The 14290-nt window shown below is 37.8% G+C and overlaps 1 protein-coding gene across 4 annotated transcripts in view; it reads right to left on the minus strand.

Moving 5' to 3' along the window:
* Nucleotides 1-4099: 4099 nt before the first annotated feature.
* The window catches only part of edc3.S (enhancer of mRNA decapping 3 S homeolog), a 32318-nt gene continuing 22127 nt past the window's right edge, over nt 4100-14290 (minus strand). For all 4 annotated transcript variants that reach the window (XM_018254363.2, XM_018254362.2, XM_018254361.2 and 1 more), the window contains 3 exon segments: nt 8424-8577; nt 6128-6345; nt 4100-4971 (listed from right to left, as the gene is read on the minus strand). In XM_018254363.2, coding sequence (XP_018109852.1) covers nt 4637-4971; nt 6128-6345; nt 8424-8577 — 707 coding nt within the window. In that variant the 3' untranslated portion in view covers nt 4100-4636.

The following is a 14290-nucleotide window of genomic DNA, read 5'->3' on the forward strand; positions in this document are numbered from 1 at the left end:
GTGCTCAGAAGTAATGGTAATGGGATATCAATCCCCATTGACAAGATTTAACAGCACAGTAAATGATTCTATTTTACACAGCCACAACTAGGAGTAGGAAAGTGCCCTCTGACATCTGTTAAAGGGGTACTTAGGCTTCCAAATCAAAATCTGATAGAGGCCCACATAACACAGAAACCCCTAATATACCCAACACAGTTACATGTTTCTTAAAAAGTATGAATAAATGCCATTTTCTTTGCTGAAATCCAGCTGTTTAACTGTTCTCTTTCTGCATCATTTGAAATCCTGGCAGAGAAGGAGGGACTAAAAAAACGACTCCACAGCTTACAGACAGCATGCAGGAACTACATAACCCACAATGCATTGCACTGTGATGTGCCATTCCTTATTGAAATCATGTGTGCAGGGAATTGTGGGGTTTGGAGGATGCAGGCTGAGAACATTGGCTGTTGATACAAAGTAACAGTAGTCAACCAGCTCAGCAAAGCAGTCAAACAGATCAGCAGGAAAGCAGGGGGCTAGGCTTAGGGAACTGTTCCAAAGAATTAAAAATCACGAAAAGTCTGTATTTTTTTAATTTTTGTAAATTGCAAAGTTGAGTGAAATGTTTCCTCTTCAAAAAACATAAGTTATGTTTGTGTGAAGTTCCCCTTTAAGATATACTGAACACCAGCACCAGTATTTCTGATTTGAGCTCTTTCCAAAAGATTCACAGCTGGAGTGCTTGTACTGGATTATCACAATATTTCAAATAGCACAGGGACTTTCACTGGAGATTTGAAACTTTGTGATGGAGAAAAACCACCACATTTAACAGCAATAGCAAGATATCTATAAAAATTAGGGGAACTGCTGCACGACGTATATATGCCTCCTCTCTTCCCCATTCAACTAACACAAAATGGAAAATAATTGGGGGGAAAAGTGTTCCCATGTGTCATTAAAGCAAGTTTTTATACAATTCTAATATTTTAGTGTTCAGAATTCAGCAAATGTACAGTACAGATTGGTTTCTTTTCCTCACTCTTTCCTCTTTAACTTAGAATGTAAAATGCATGCTGGTTGTTATAATCAGTGACCATAGCAACCAGAAAGCAGGCTGACTGTCAGGCGACAATGTTATTGGTTTCTGTTTTTTTGCTGTTAAAAAAAAATACCAGGTACTAAGGGAAAATAATCCAAGAAACCATATAGACATTTAAATTCCAAGATGAGGAAAGGCTTTACAATAAAGAAAAATGAGTTGGAAAGTTGCTTATTTTTACTTCTGTTTACAATATACAAACAGTGAATTGTTATTGGCTGTAGTACAGGAATAGAAGGAAAGAGAAATGGCAGTGTCAGACTGGGACACCAGGAGCCAACTCTCTGTACTATTCTTCTTCCTCTCTCAACCTCTATTCTCCTAGTCTCTTTTCTTTACATACTATAACTGATTATTCCATCTATTTAGCCTCTTTGTTCTCATTGAAATAGGGAATGGCCATGAAATAGGCCACATTTTTTTGAAGCAGGAGGGCCCATATGGGCTCTGGGAGTTTTCCTGGTGGGATAGATTAGATAGATAGATAGACAGATAGATGATATATAGACAGACAGATAGATGATAGATAGATGATAGATGTGAAACCTTCTGGGCTAAATTATGAACAAGGCCAAAGCATACATTAAGGCCTACACACAAAATGACTCCTCTCTACTGGTGAGAAGGATCAGATAGGGGTACAAAGTGCTCTGTACGTAAGAAGGGGAATGTACTTGTCACTACACACACCGGCTGGACTTTGTGAAAGTGTAGATTTTTTTAGCCAAGCCCTAAAGCCCCTGCTCTATCTAACCATACTGCAACATGACTAGAGCACATACAATGCCTCTGTACACAAATTAGAAAGATATTAGCGCTTTCCACATCAGAATAACGGTGTACCAACATTACTTAAGTGCGCTCACAATTAATTTCATTGAAATCATAATAGAAGTAACTGGAGATCATTTCAAGGGGCAAATTCACTAATCTGAGTAGTTGCACTAGCGCAGCCATCTCACACTTCGCCAGGGCGCCACTAATTCACTAAAATGCGAAGTTGCGCTCAGGGAGGCGAAAGGTAGCGAAGTTGCGCTACTGTCAATTCAACAAGCAAAGCGAAGTTACGCTAGCGATGCCTAATTTGCATACGGCGCCAAGTTAAACTACAATAGACGTATATGTAACAGCAAATACATTACACTACACAAGCCTGGGAAAGCTTCATAAAATAAAATAGAGGTGTTATATTGCCCTACACATGTGCCCACTGTATAGTTTAGGTGCCATATGTTAGGAAATGTAGGGTGGAAGGAGGGTACCCCCAAAAAATATACAATCGCCAGCGTTTTTTGGGACTTAGAAAAAATGTCAACTTTTTTTGAAGCAAGCCCTATCTACTCTATTGCACTTCGCCTGGTCTGTGGTGGAGAAGGCAAGTCTGGCGCAAGAGGTAACGTTCAGTAAAATGCGCAAGTTAGTGAATTAACACAGTTACGTCCCTTCGCCATAGCAACTTCGCCTGGCGTAAGGGTGCGAAGTAGTGCTAGAGTAGGTCCACTTCGCTAGCGAATTTACGCCAGCACCCGTTAGTAATTTGGCAAAGTAATGAAATGACGTCATGCTGGCGAATTTGCACTAGCGTTCGCTGCTTCACTCTTTAGCGAATTTGCCCCCAAGTGTTTCCAGAGAAAAACTAAACACTGACAGTATCCTGAAGCAGATATTGGTTGTAGGGTTACACATTATCTGTAATACACAAAGAACAAAATGTCTCTGTCTTAAATATATTGATAATGGGTTGAGTGCAGAGGACTCTTGTATTTGTCTATACAAAATTGTATAGATCAATAACAGCAGCAGCACTCCGGTATTATTTGAAAAAGTGAGCCTTAAGCAACGTTTATTCAAGCCTGAGGCTTGATAAAGGGCCATAACAGCCCCAAACATTGCCGAAGGCACTTTAAGTAAAGTTTTCTCACTTTATCAAATAATACTGGAGTGCTGCTGCTTTTATTGATCCTTAAAGTTAAAGTAGACCCATCAAAAAATTCCCTGGGTATTTTTATTTCACCTCTAAATGTACATTAGAACTCAGAGATTTGTAAACCATAACACAGATAAATGGTACAATACTGTACACCAGCTGGCTGGCTTTGTTGTAAGCAAACAATTTGTGGGAGAGGATTCAGAGCTCATCACATGCAGGTCCATTTGGAAGGGGAATTGTTGCTCGGGTTTGCTTGCATACAGACAGCTGGCAATGGGTCGTATAAATGATGTTAAACAGAATACAGGCACAGGTTGAACATGACTATGTGTAAAAAAAAAAAAAAAAAAAAAAAAAAAAATAATAGAAAAGGTGGTGTTTAACTGCATCTCACTGAGGTACACAGTGTCAAGCTGAGGCAATTTTAATAACCTCCCACACTCATCAGCAGTTTGCCATGTGGCTAAGCAATGACACAAAATGATTATGTTCAGTTGTCATACAGGGAGGCAGCAAGAAAGGCACAATATACAGCTCCTTCTGTAGTCAGGCCCAGATTTGTGGCAAGGCTGATGCTAGAAGCAGATTTTAGAGCGCTGCCTCTCTAACACAAGAATGGAGTCTCACTCTCTTACACACAGGGAGGTTTTGTGTTTAAAAAAGCACATACTGTATGAACACCACATATTGACATGCTCAACGTATTTTTAAGTCTCTCGTTTAATGAAAAACCCATTAGAGTTCAAGACGTTTTATAAAAGGGGGTTCGGGGCTACTATAGAAGTTCTGGAACAGACTAAGGATGCACGAAATGTGGGATTCTGTCAAAGCCGGACAATATTCTTAAAAACAAAAAAAAAAACTATTAAAAAAAAAAAAAATTGCTGCAGGGTTTGGTGCAGCCAGCTTTTCTGGAAAAAATACCCACCTTCCTATATATTTATCCTTTTTTCCCTATTAATAACATTGGGATCAACCATCATTTTTACTGGCCAGGCCGGTAAAATACCGGCCAGGTGGCAACCCTACTTATAGCCCAATCACTAACCTTATGGATTAATAAAGAGTTGAAAACCTGCAGATGTAAAAAGAAAATATATTTGGTCTGACTACATTTTGGTCTTTCCACTGTTGAGTGGGAAATAATTACACATAAATGTAGCACTGTGTGTTTTTAGCTTTAACATCCAAACATTGACATGGCTTTAACCACTTAATGACAGATGAACACTGGTATAACAATACAAAAATGATTTTTATGTTTCTAGGATTTAAGAAAAAGAGAAAAAAGTGCTTCTTTGCAAACAGGCTGATTTATAGCTGGAGCTTTAGGTGGAGCTGGGCAGATGAAAATGTAGAGGCGCAGCAAGCGAGAGAGCAATACATTGGTAAGATTCATATCTGGGTAAGATGAATTCTTCATAGAAAATGTGAATTGGTGGGTTTGGTGGGAAGGGCAATATATACCTGATTTCCCAGAATTCCTCAGATGCATTTATGACCATTAAATGCTGGATTTGTTACTGACCAAATCGTAAGACAGCTGTGCCCATCCTGTTAAGGCATCAGAAATGTAGTTCTAATGAAAAGATGGCACAGGATGACTGTCCATTCTTTACCTACATGGAATGTAACGGGATCACAAACTTGCAGCCAAAGGGGGAGTGGTAGCTAATGCCCACCTCCCTAAAAACCTTCTGTGGGATGCCAATGTCACATAAATAGATGCGCCCAGCCTGTTCCCCTAAAGCAAGTGGCAAGCCCAGCTCCAGGGACCACTTGGCATGAATGCCCTGCACATGGTCACCCACAGGAGGGTCAATATTTAGCACAGGAGCCCGGTTGTGGTTGGCCCAGTCTACAGCTGCTCGGTACCAGGGTTGGTCACACAAGAAGGCGTTTTCATTGCAATCCAAGCAGTTAATGACCAAGTCTACAGGACATTCTGGCAGATCTGTAAAAAACAAAAAATAAAGACAGAATTTTTTATTGATTGCAATGTTTTTTTTCTTGCTCATAATCTCTTCTTGTTAGTAATTGTGCTTTTCCTTATCCCACCCATGGCCTGATGCCATGCATTCCTCCATCAATGAGCACTAACACTCTAACACACAGAATCTTGGCAAAATAACTTAGTATTGTCGTTGAGGACCACCCATACTCTTTTGAATGCGCATGCGCTTCCTGCTGATTCTAACAAATGTGCATGCTCCTTGGTCTTTATGAAGGAGCGGTGGATTATGGGTATTTCTATGTTAACTCTTGTTTTTTTCACAGATCACACCACTGGAGGTGGCCTATGAAAGGAGATTAATCATTTAAAAGCCTTGCCTTGTCCTTTAAATCCAGTTGTCTGAGCAGTAAAACTTTGAAAAACCACCACTAGATGACACCATAGCACTAGATTACACAGAAACGCGACAGTGAAGGTCTCCACTGCTCAAGTTCTAAATAATTATTTATTTAATTATTCTGTTATTAAAAGAATTATTTATTCAAAATGTAACTGAAATCTGATATCACTGATGATTTTTTTTTTGGTGCAATCCTTTGTAGCTCATTCAGTTTTAGCATCTTGACATGGAGTAGTCCATGGGGGTCTTTTAACTATTGAGGGATAACTAATATGTCTCACAATGATATGGTATACAAGATGGCTCATTTACTAGTGTTTACTAGTGTTTTCTGGAACAGAGCAGTTGCTTTCTTTGCCTTATGTCAGTTGCACATTTAATGGCGCATCCATCCCAATTTCAAGGCACAGAGCTGACAGGATCAATGGTGCCCAGTATATGAGGCCTGAAAATAGGTGTGCAAAGGAATGCCATGTCCTGCACCTTCTGTATTCAGCGCTGGAGTATACAGAGGAAAGGCCCAATTCTTTGCTCTCAAGAAGCACAAAGAATTGTGGCCTCTCAGTGGCAGGTGCGATTCCCAAAAAAGGCAGATGCAATTTGGGCATAAAAATGGTGTTTGGCAACTGTTTTTTTTTTTACTTAATCATTATAAATGAGCCCAACCAAACTGCTTTGTTAAATGAATAAACAAACTAACTTTGTTATACTCCTTACAGATTGAACATCAAAGAAATTGATTTAATGGCCACTGACCTTTAACGCTGGATACTTGCTTGCCCTGAGTCTGGCAGAACAGATTTAGCTCATTGGTAACTGGCTCCAGCATTTTCACAAAATTAGGCAGGAAAAGGATAATGTCAACATCATGGTTGGCTAAGTGCCGGCCACAGCTGATCCCTTGGGCTCCCTTCACATGGGGGCCACAGAGTAGGGCCACAGTAGGGCGCTGATGAACATTCTTAGGGTTCAGTCTAGGAAGCAAAAAGATATGAAGATGACACAAAACATACCAGCAAAAGAGAATTAAGTCTTGATTTTACCCAAGAAAGCCTATTGCCCTTTTTGTCCAGAAGGGTGTCAACATTCATTTGACAACATTAATTTAAATAATATTATGGCAAAGCTTTAGATACAGATCACTACAGCCCCCCACTGAGTTAAATGTAACTTATGAAAGCAAGTGGGTTAGCCATAGTGCTAGTCAGCATCAGCAGCATATGCGCAAATGAAGAGCAAAGGTTTTGAGTGTATGTGCAAACACCACCCTACCATAATGTAACATGCATATCGCATTACCCCTACTACTGGAACTTTATGGGATGATTTGCACGACAACAATATCCTACAATTCAGCAATGTAATTATATAATGGAGAGATCAATGGCTGTCTCTTTACTGCTTGCTTAATTGACAGAATCAGCTCCGCGTCTCCTTATATCAGAGTCCTGGTGCACATACCGTTAATGGCCAATGTCCACTCTTAACGTAGAATTCTGGTGCTGTACTTCAATAATTCTATGTCTCTTTACTGCGGCAGTGGACTACAGGCTATGTTCTCTGCCCCTAATATTAGACTACAGCATTGTTGCCCAGTGAAAGATCTCCTTAACTTCCACCCCCTTTAGTGTTGTAGCCCTTGGCTGCCATGGGGTAGTTGGAAGAGGCAACTTGAGAGTGAGAGGTTTTACACCGTTGTTTACGGACAGATTTTGGAACATTTAGTGCTTTTTCAGAACTCCCACATTCTACAAGTATGGGATCCATTATCTGGAAACCCGCTATCCAGAAAGCTCTGAATTGTGGAAATGCCATGTCCCATAGACTCTATTATAATCAAATTATCCTAATTCTTAAGAAATTAATCTGTAATAATAAAATAGAACTTTGGTCTTGATCTAAACTAATATGTAATTAATCCTTATTGGAAGCAAAACCAGCCTAATGAGTTTATTTAATGTTTACATAATTTTCTAGTAGACTTAAGATATGAAGATCCAAATTATGGAAAAATCCCTTATCTGGAAAACCCCAGGTCCAGAGCATTCTGGATAACGGGTCCCATACCTGAACGAGTTACTGAGAGCAGCTTTTGTAATTTCTGGACAAAGAATTTGTGTATATATATGTTTGTATACAATATACTTAAGAGTGCAAAGATAAGAAATGTATTTTTACTTACTTATTAGTGCAAAGATAAGAAATGTATTTTTTTTAATGCATATATAAAAGTTGCAGATATAGATATATATAGACCGGTATATACTTGGAAGACTAGAGCATGCAAAGCATGTCATGCAAGGGAAGAGATGGACTTTTGAACCATTTCCCAATAGAAAACATTGATAATGTTGTAAAAAGCACAGACAATCAGCAGTGTAAATTGAAATCCCTTGAAACCATTGGTGTGTTTTATGCAGTAGTAATGATATCCGGTTTATTCATACTCTTGAGACCAACCCACACCTAGCAGTGTATCCGTGCGTGTTTATACACACGCAAAGCTTGCAAAGTACATGCTTACTGGTATTGGTGTGCACTCAGGGAACCCTACAGAACTGGTATTACTGAAGAAGCGTAACAGCAGGAAGAGTAGAGAGTAGCTGATCAGCATCGCGTGTGAAGTGAGAAACATTCCGATCAGCCTGGGAAATTGGGGCCTGGTTATATAACTGGCTTCATTCCTCTCATCTTGCATGCCTGGTGTCCAGGCTCGATGCTTCAAGAGCTGCGAGTGCTTTTGTATACCCAACAATGACATATTGCTAATGTCTAGTAGGATGTGTAACATCGCACATTTACGCACGCGGCAATCTTTTTTCTATTGTCGCTCGAAATCGCCTAGCGATTTGTCGCGATTCCCCATAGACGCCAGCACAAAAGTTTCCCCAGCGATTGCGGATTAAAAGTCGCGGCGAAAAGTCGCCGCGAGTCAAATCGCGGCGCTATCGCCTAGTGTGGCCTTACCCTAAGAAGTTGTTTTTAAAGCTTAGCAAGAATTACTCAGAGTGCACAAAATGCTGACTATGCAGGAATTGTATCTTTTACTCACCTGTTGGGCCCTCCAAGCAATGTAAGTGCCATTTGGCTAGCACAGACACCAGACATTTCCAGTCTCCTCTCCACTGAAAGGCCATGTTTCTCAGCCACACACAGTAGCTTCTTGTGCAAGACATAAGATATACTGGGTACCACAAGTCCCGAATCTGTACAGAAGGGAAAAAAATCAAGAGAAATAAAACAGTGGGAAGCATGATGCTAGGAAAGATAATTCCCATGGAAAGTAATTTATCATCGTCAAACATGTTTTTTTCAGTTCAGTTGGTTTCTGATTGTTCACCAGAAACAAAAACTTTTTTCCAAGTACTTTATATTTTCTATTTGTGACCGTTTCTCTACTATTGAAGTGTAAAGTTAAAATTTTCACCTTCTAAAGCAGCTCGGGGGGGGGGGTCACCAATTATACATTTGTTATCTTTGTCCCTGCTGAGCACAATCCCCAAGTTTCATTAAAGGCTTCTTCCGGCGATTCCGCAATTTCCATCTATTTCGGCACATGCGGGAAATTGCTCCAACTGCACATGCACCGCTTCACCGGTCTAACTCTCGGCTTACTGAAGACACGGAAGATGGCTGCTGTGAACTCCGATGCCTGAATCTGGAGCGTTAGGAGCATTTCCCCGGGTTAGCAGCTAGGCTGGGGGGGGGGCGAAGGGGGGTCTACGCATGGTAGGGGGGTAGGGTTTTTTTTTAGGTAAGGGCTGAATTCTCCTTTAATAAAGTGGTTTGCACGTGGATAGGACACTGGCTACAGGATCGGGTACAGAGGGTGGTTGGAGCTTGGAGTAGGGTTCTTAGAGCTTGGTATTGGGTCCACTTTCATTTAACATGTTCATTAATGATTTAGGGGACGGTATTGTAAGTAACTTATGAGTGTTTGAAGACGACACAAAACTATGCAGACCAATTAATTCCATCCAGGATTCGACATCCTTGCAACATGATCTTGACAAACTGGCAATCTGGGCAGCTAAGTGAAAAATGAGATTCAATGTTGATAAATGTAAAGTCATACACCTGGGATGTAAGAATATCCAAGCCACTTATACCCTTAATGGGACTGCACTAGGCAAATCCATTATGGAAAAGGACCTTGGAGTCCTTGTAGATAATAAACTTGGCTGTAGCAAGCAATGCCAGTCAGCAGCATCAAGGGCAAATAAGGTCTTGAGATGTATTAAAAGGGGCATTGATTCACGGGAGGAGGGGGTCATTCTTCCACTGTATAGAGCACTGGTAAGGTCCCATCTAGAATATGCTGTCCATCACTCAAACCGGAATTTGAGAGGGTACAGAGAAGGGCAACTAAGCTGGTAAAATATATGGAAAATCTTAGCTATGAGGAAAGTGGCCAAGTTGGCGTTGTTTAGCTGGAGAAGAAGCACCTAAGGGGTGATATGATAACTATGTATAAACATATAAGGGGATCATATAAATCTCTCTAATGCTTTATTTACCAGTAGCTATTTCCAGCTAACGCAAGATCACCCATTCCCATTAGAAGAAAAGAGGTTCCGCCTAAATCTTCGAAAGGGCTTTTTTTTTTACAGTGAGAGCTGTGAAGATATGGAATTCTCTCCCTGAATCAGTTGTACAGGCTGATACATTAGATAGCTTTAAGAAGGGGTTGGATGGATTTTTAGCAAGTGAGGGAATACAGGGTTATGGGAGATAGCTCATAGTACATGTTGATCCAGGGACTAGTCCGATTGCCATTTTGGAGTCAGGAAGGAATTTTTCCCCCTTTGAGGCAAATTGGAGGGGCTTCAAATGTTTTTTTTTTGTCTTCTTCTGAATCAACTAGCAGTTAGATAGGAGATATAGATATATAATATATATATATATATATAGAGATATATATAGAGATATATATAGATATATATAGATATATAGAGATATATATAGATATATAGAGATATATATAGATATATATAGATATATATATAGATATATATAGATATATATAGATATATATAGATATATATAGATATATATAGATATATATAGATATATATAGATATATATAGATATATATAGATATATATAGATATATATAGATATATATATATATATATATATTAATTTTGTTTTATTTTTTTTTTAACCTGACTTACTATCAGAATACTAGGGATTTGGGGAATTCTGGATATGGTTTTTTTCCATAGTTTGGATCACCATATCATAACACTACTAAATTGCATTTAAAGTCAATGCAGTTTAGTTGCCATCAAGTACAAAGACTGTTATTATAATGGAGAAAAAAGAAACATTTTAAAAATGGGACTCATTTGCTTAAATGAGAGTGAGATATAGGAGTACAACTTCCCATAATTCTGATATTTTTGGATTAGGCTTTCCAAAACAACCAATGTGTACAAAAAAAATCTACCTGATAAAAGAACTTTAGTAGTTAAGAGATATGGAATCAACAAATCTAGTCTTACTACAAAATGAGGTAATTGCAAATAAAGGTGATGCCAGCATGGAAATCAAAGATTAAAATTCAGCACAAAATACTTGACAACATTTGGCAACACATGATGGGATGTAATACAAAATGTAAAAGTCAAAGCAACAAATCACCAGGTAGCATTTACTAGTCAAAATGGCTGTTAAAAAAACCCCACACCATTATCTGCTTGGTTGCCGTTTACAAAACCTGGGCAAACTTTGCACCTATTATACAGCAGTCACCTTGAACCTTAACTATGCAAATCAGCACCATGCCCTCTGTGTAAGGAGACTGCAATCCTAAAAGTACATGGTGTAGACCCCTAAAAAAAAAAAACACATACACATTTTTTTAACTGTATATTGGGAGATGTATAAAAGGCAAGATCAGGTTATATATTCCCAAAGTTACACTACTTCACTGGTAACTATATAAGCCATTTTATATGAATTGTGGTTTACTTTGCACCTAATTTACTGTAATTCTGTTTTGTTTGGGTTTGCCTTTATTTCTGTAGTTATACCCTCCTGTTTAAAATGCAAAGAATACAGAAGGACAGAAGAATTTTAAGTCTTGCTTAAACACAACCCATTATATAACACACCTCTGCTATAGAAAATGCTTATATAGACACACACACACATATATATATATATATATATATATATAGATATAGATAGATAGATATAGATAGATAGATATAGATAGATAGATAGATATAGAGATATAGATAGATAGATATAGAGAGATAGATAGATAGATATAGATAGATAGATATAGAGATATAGATAGATAGATATAGAGATATAGATAGATAGATATAGAGATATAGATAGATAGATATAGAGATATAGATAGATAGATATAGAGATATAGATAGATAGATATAGAGATATAGATAGATAGATATAGAGATATAGATAGATAGATATAGAGATATAGATAGATAGATATAGAGATATAGATAGATAGATATAGAGATATAGATAGATAGATATAGAGATATAGATAGATAGATATAGAGATATAGATAGATAGATATAGAGATATAGATAGATAGATATAGAGATATAGATAGATAGATATAGAGATATAGATAGATAGATATAGAGATATAGATAGATAGATATAGAGATATAGATAGATAGATATAGAGATATAGATAGATAGATATAGAGATATAGATAGATAGATATAGAGATATAGATAGATAGATAGAGATATAGATATAGATAGATAGAGATATAGATAGATATAGATAGATAGATATAGAGATAGATATATATATATATATATATATATATATAGAGATATATAATTATATAGATAGAGATATATATATATATAGAGATATATATATATATATAGAGATATATATATATATATAGAGATATATATATATATATAGAGATATATATATATATATAGAGATATATATATATATATAGAGATATATATATATATATAGAGATATATATATATATATATATAGAGATATATATATATATATAGAGATATATATATATATATATAGAGATATATATATATATATAGAGATAGATATATATATATATAGATAGATATATATATATATAGATAGATATATATATATATAGATAGATATATATATATATAGATAGATATATATATATATAGATAGATATATATATATATAGATAGATATATATATATATATATATATATAGAGATATATATATAGAGATATATATATATAGAGATATATATATAGAGATATATATATATATATATATATATATAGAGATATATATATATATATAGAGATATATATATATATATAGAGATATATATATATATAGATATATATAGAGATATAGAGATATATATAGAGATATAGAGACTACCAGAACATTGCATACTGGCAACTATGGATGTCAGCAGCCTGTATACTGCGATACCCCATAATCAAGGGATAATAGCCTGCAGGGAAGCATTGGAAACACGATCAGACAAATCTGTCCCAACTGAATTTCTCATTGACCTCCTGGAGCTGGCCTTGACCAAGAACTATTTTCGATTCGAGAACTCTTTTTATTTAGATATCTGGCACAGCGATGGGCAGTGCCCTGGCACTGTCTTATGCAAATCTTTTTATGCTACGATACGAACAGAACTACATTATGAGGGGAGCTGCAGGAAAGTTGGTTGCTTATCTTAGATATATCGATGACCTGCTACTGATATGGGATGGGGACGCTACCTCATTGACCGAATTTTGTAACACGCTCAACTCCATGGACACCCCAATTAGATTTAACATGAAGTATGACACAGAGAGTATCGAGTTTCTAGATTTGTTGATCTACAAGATTAAAGATGGCTTGGGAACAAGTCTCTACAGGAAACCGACTGATCGAAATACCATCTTACACGCAGCTAGCGATCACCCACCCTCCACTATTCGGGCGATTCCATACTCGCAGTTTCTACGCACGATTCGCAACAACAGTGACCCTGAGAACTCGCAGCAACAGCTAATGGAAACTTTCACAAGATTCCTGGATAGAGGCTATAAGAAGGAAGTTCTGATACAACAACTGCAGAGAGCTCTACAATTCAAACAAGCTGATCTGATAACCAGGAGAAACAAAGACACGCCTCAGACATCACGGATGATTTTTACATCTAAGTATTCACATGTCACTAAACATCTGAGGAGCAGTATACAAAAGAACTGGCCAATCATCGCCATGGACGATGGCCTATCCTTATTTGAAGCCCCTCCACCCACCTTTGGTCATGGTAAAAACCACAACCTTCAACCTTAAAGATATCCTGGTGAAAACTGATTTCATGGACAAATCCAGGACAACCCCCAATTGGCTAAGTGGGCAACAGAAGTTGGGCTGTTATCGGTGCCCAGATTGCACAACCTGCAGGTCTTTACTTATAGGAAAGGATTTCCCTCACCCACACACAGGCAAGCGCTTCAAGATTCAGCACAGACTCTCTTGTACAACACCTTTTGTGGTTTACATTGTGACCTGCCCTTGTGGCCTTTATTATGTAGGGAAAACCACCACCCCCCTTCGCGAAAGGATTGCTAATCATAGATCAGCAATCAGCAAGGCACTTAAAGAACATTCAGCCAAACAACCGGTAGCCCGGCATTTCCTACAGATGGGACACGGCTTACCCACCTTCCGATGTATGGCGATTGACCATCAACCACCACTGACCCGTGGTGGAAACAGGGACTTGGCCCTCCTCAGAAGGGAAGCGAGATGGATCCAACGTTTGGACACTGTCACTCCCCGTGGACTCAACGAAACATTACCTTTGGGCTGCTTCTTGTGAAGATCCAAGGACTTTATTCTAACTGACTATACCTTGGGTTAAGCATCCCTTTCCACTATACACAGATTTTC

This window comes from Xenopus laevis, chromosome 3S (assembly GCF_017654675.1).
Source record: "Xenopus laevis strain J_2021 chromosome 3S, Xenopus_laevis_v10.1, whole genome shotgun sequence".
NCBI classification, from domain to species: Eukaryota; Metazoa; Chordata; class Amphibia; order Anura; family Pipidae; genus Xenopus; species Xenopus laevis.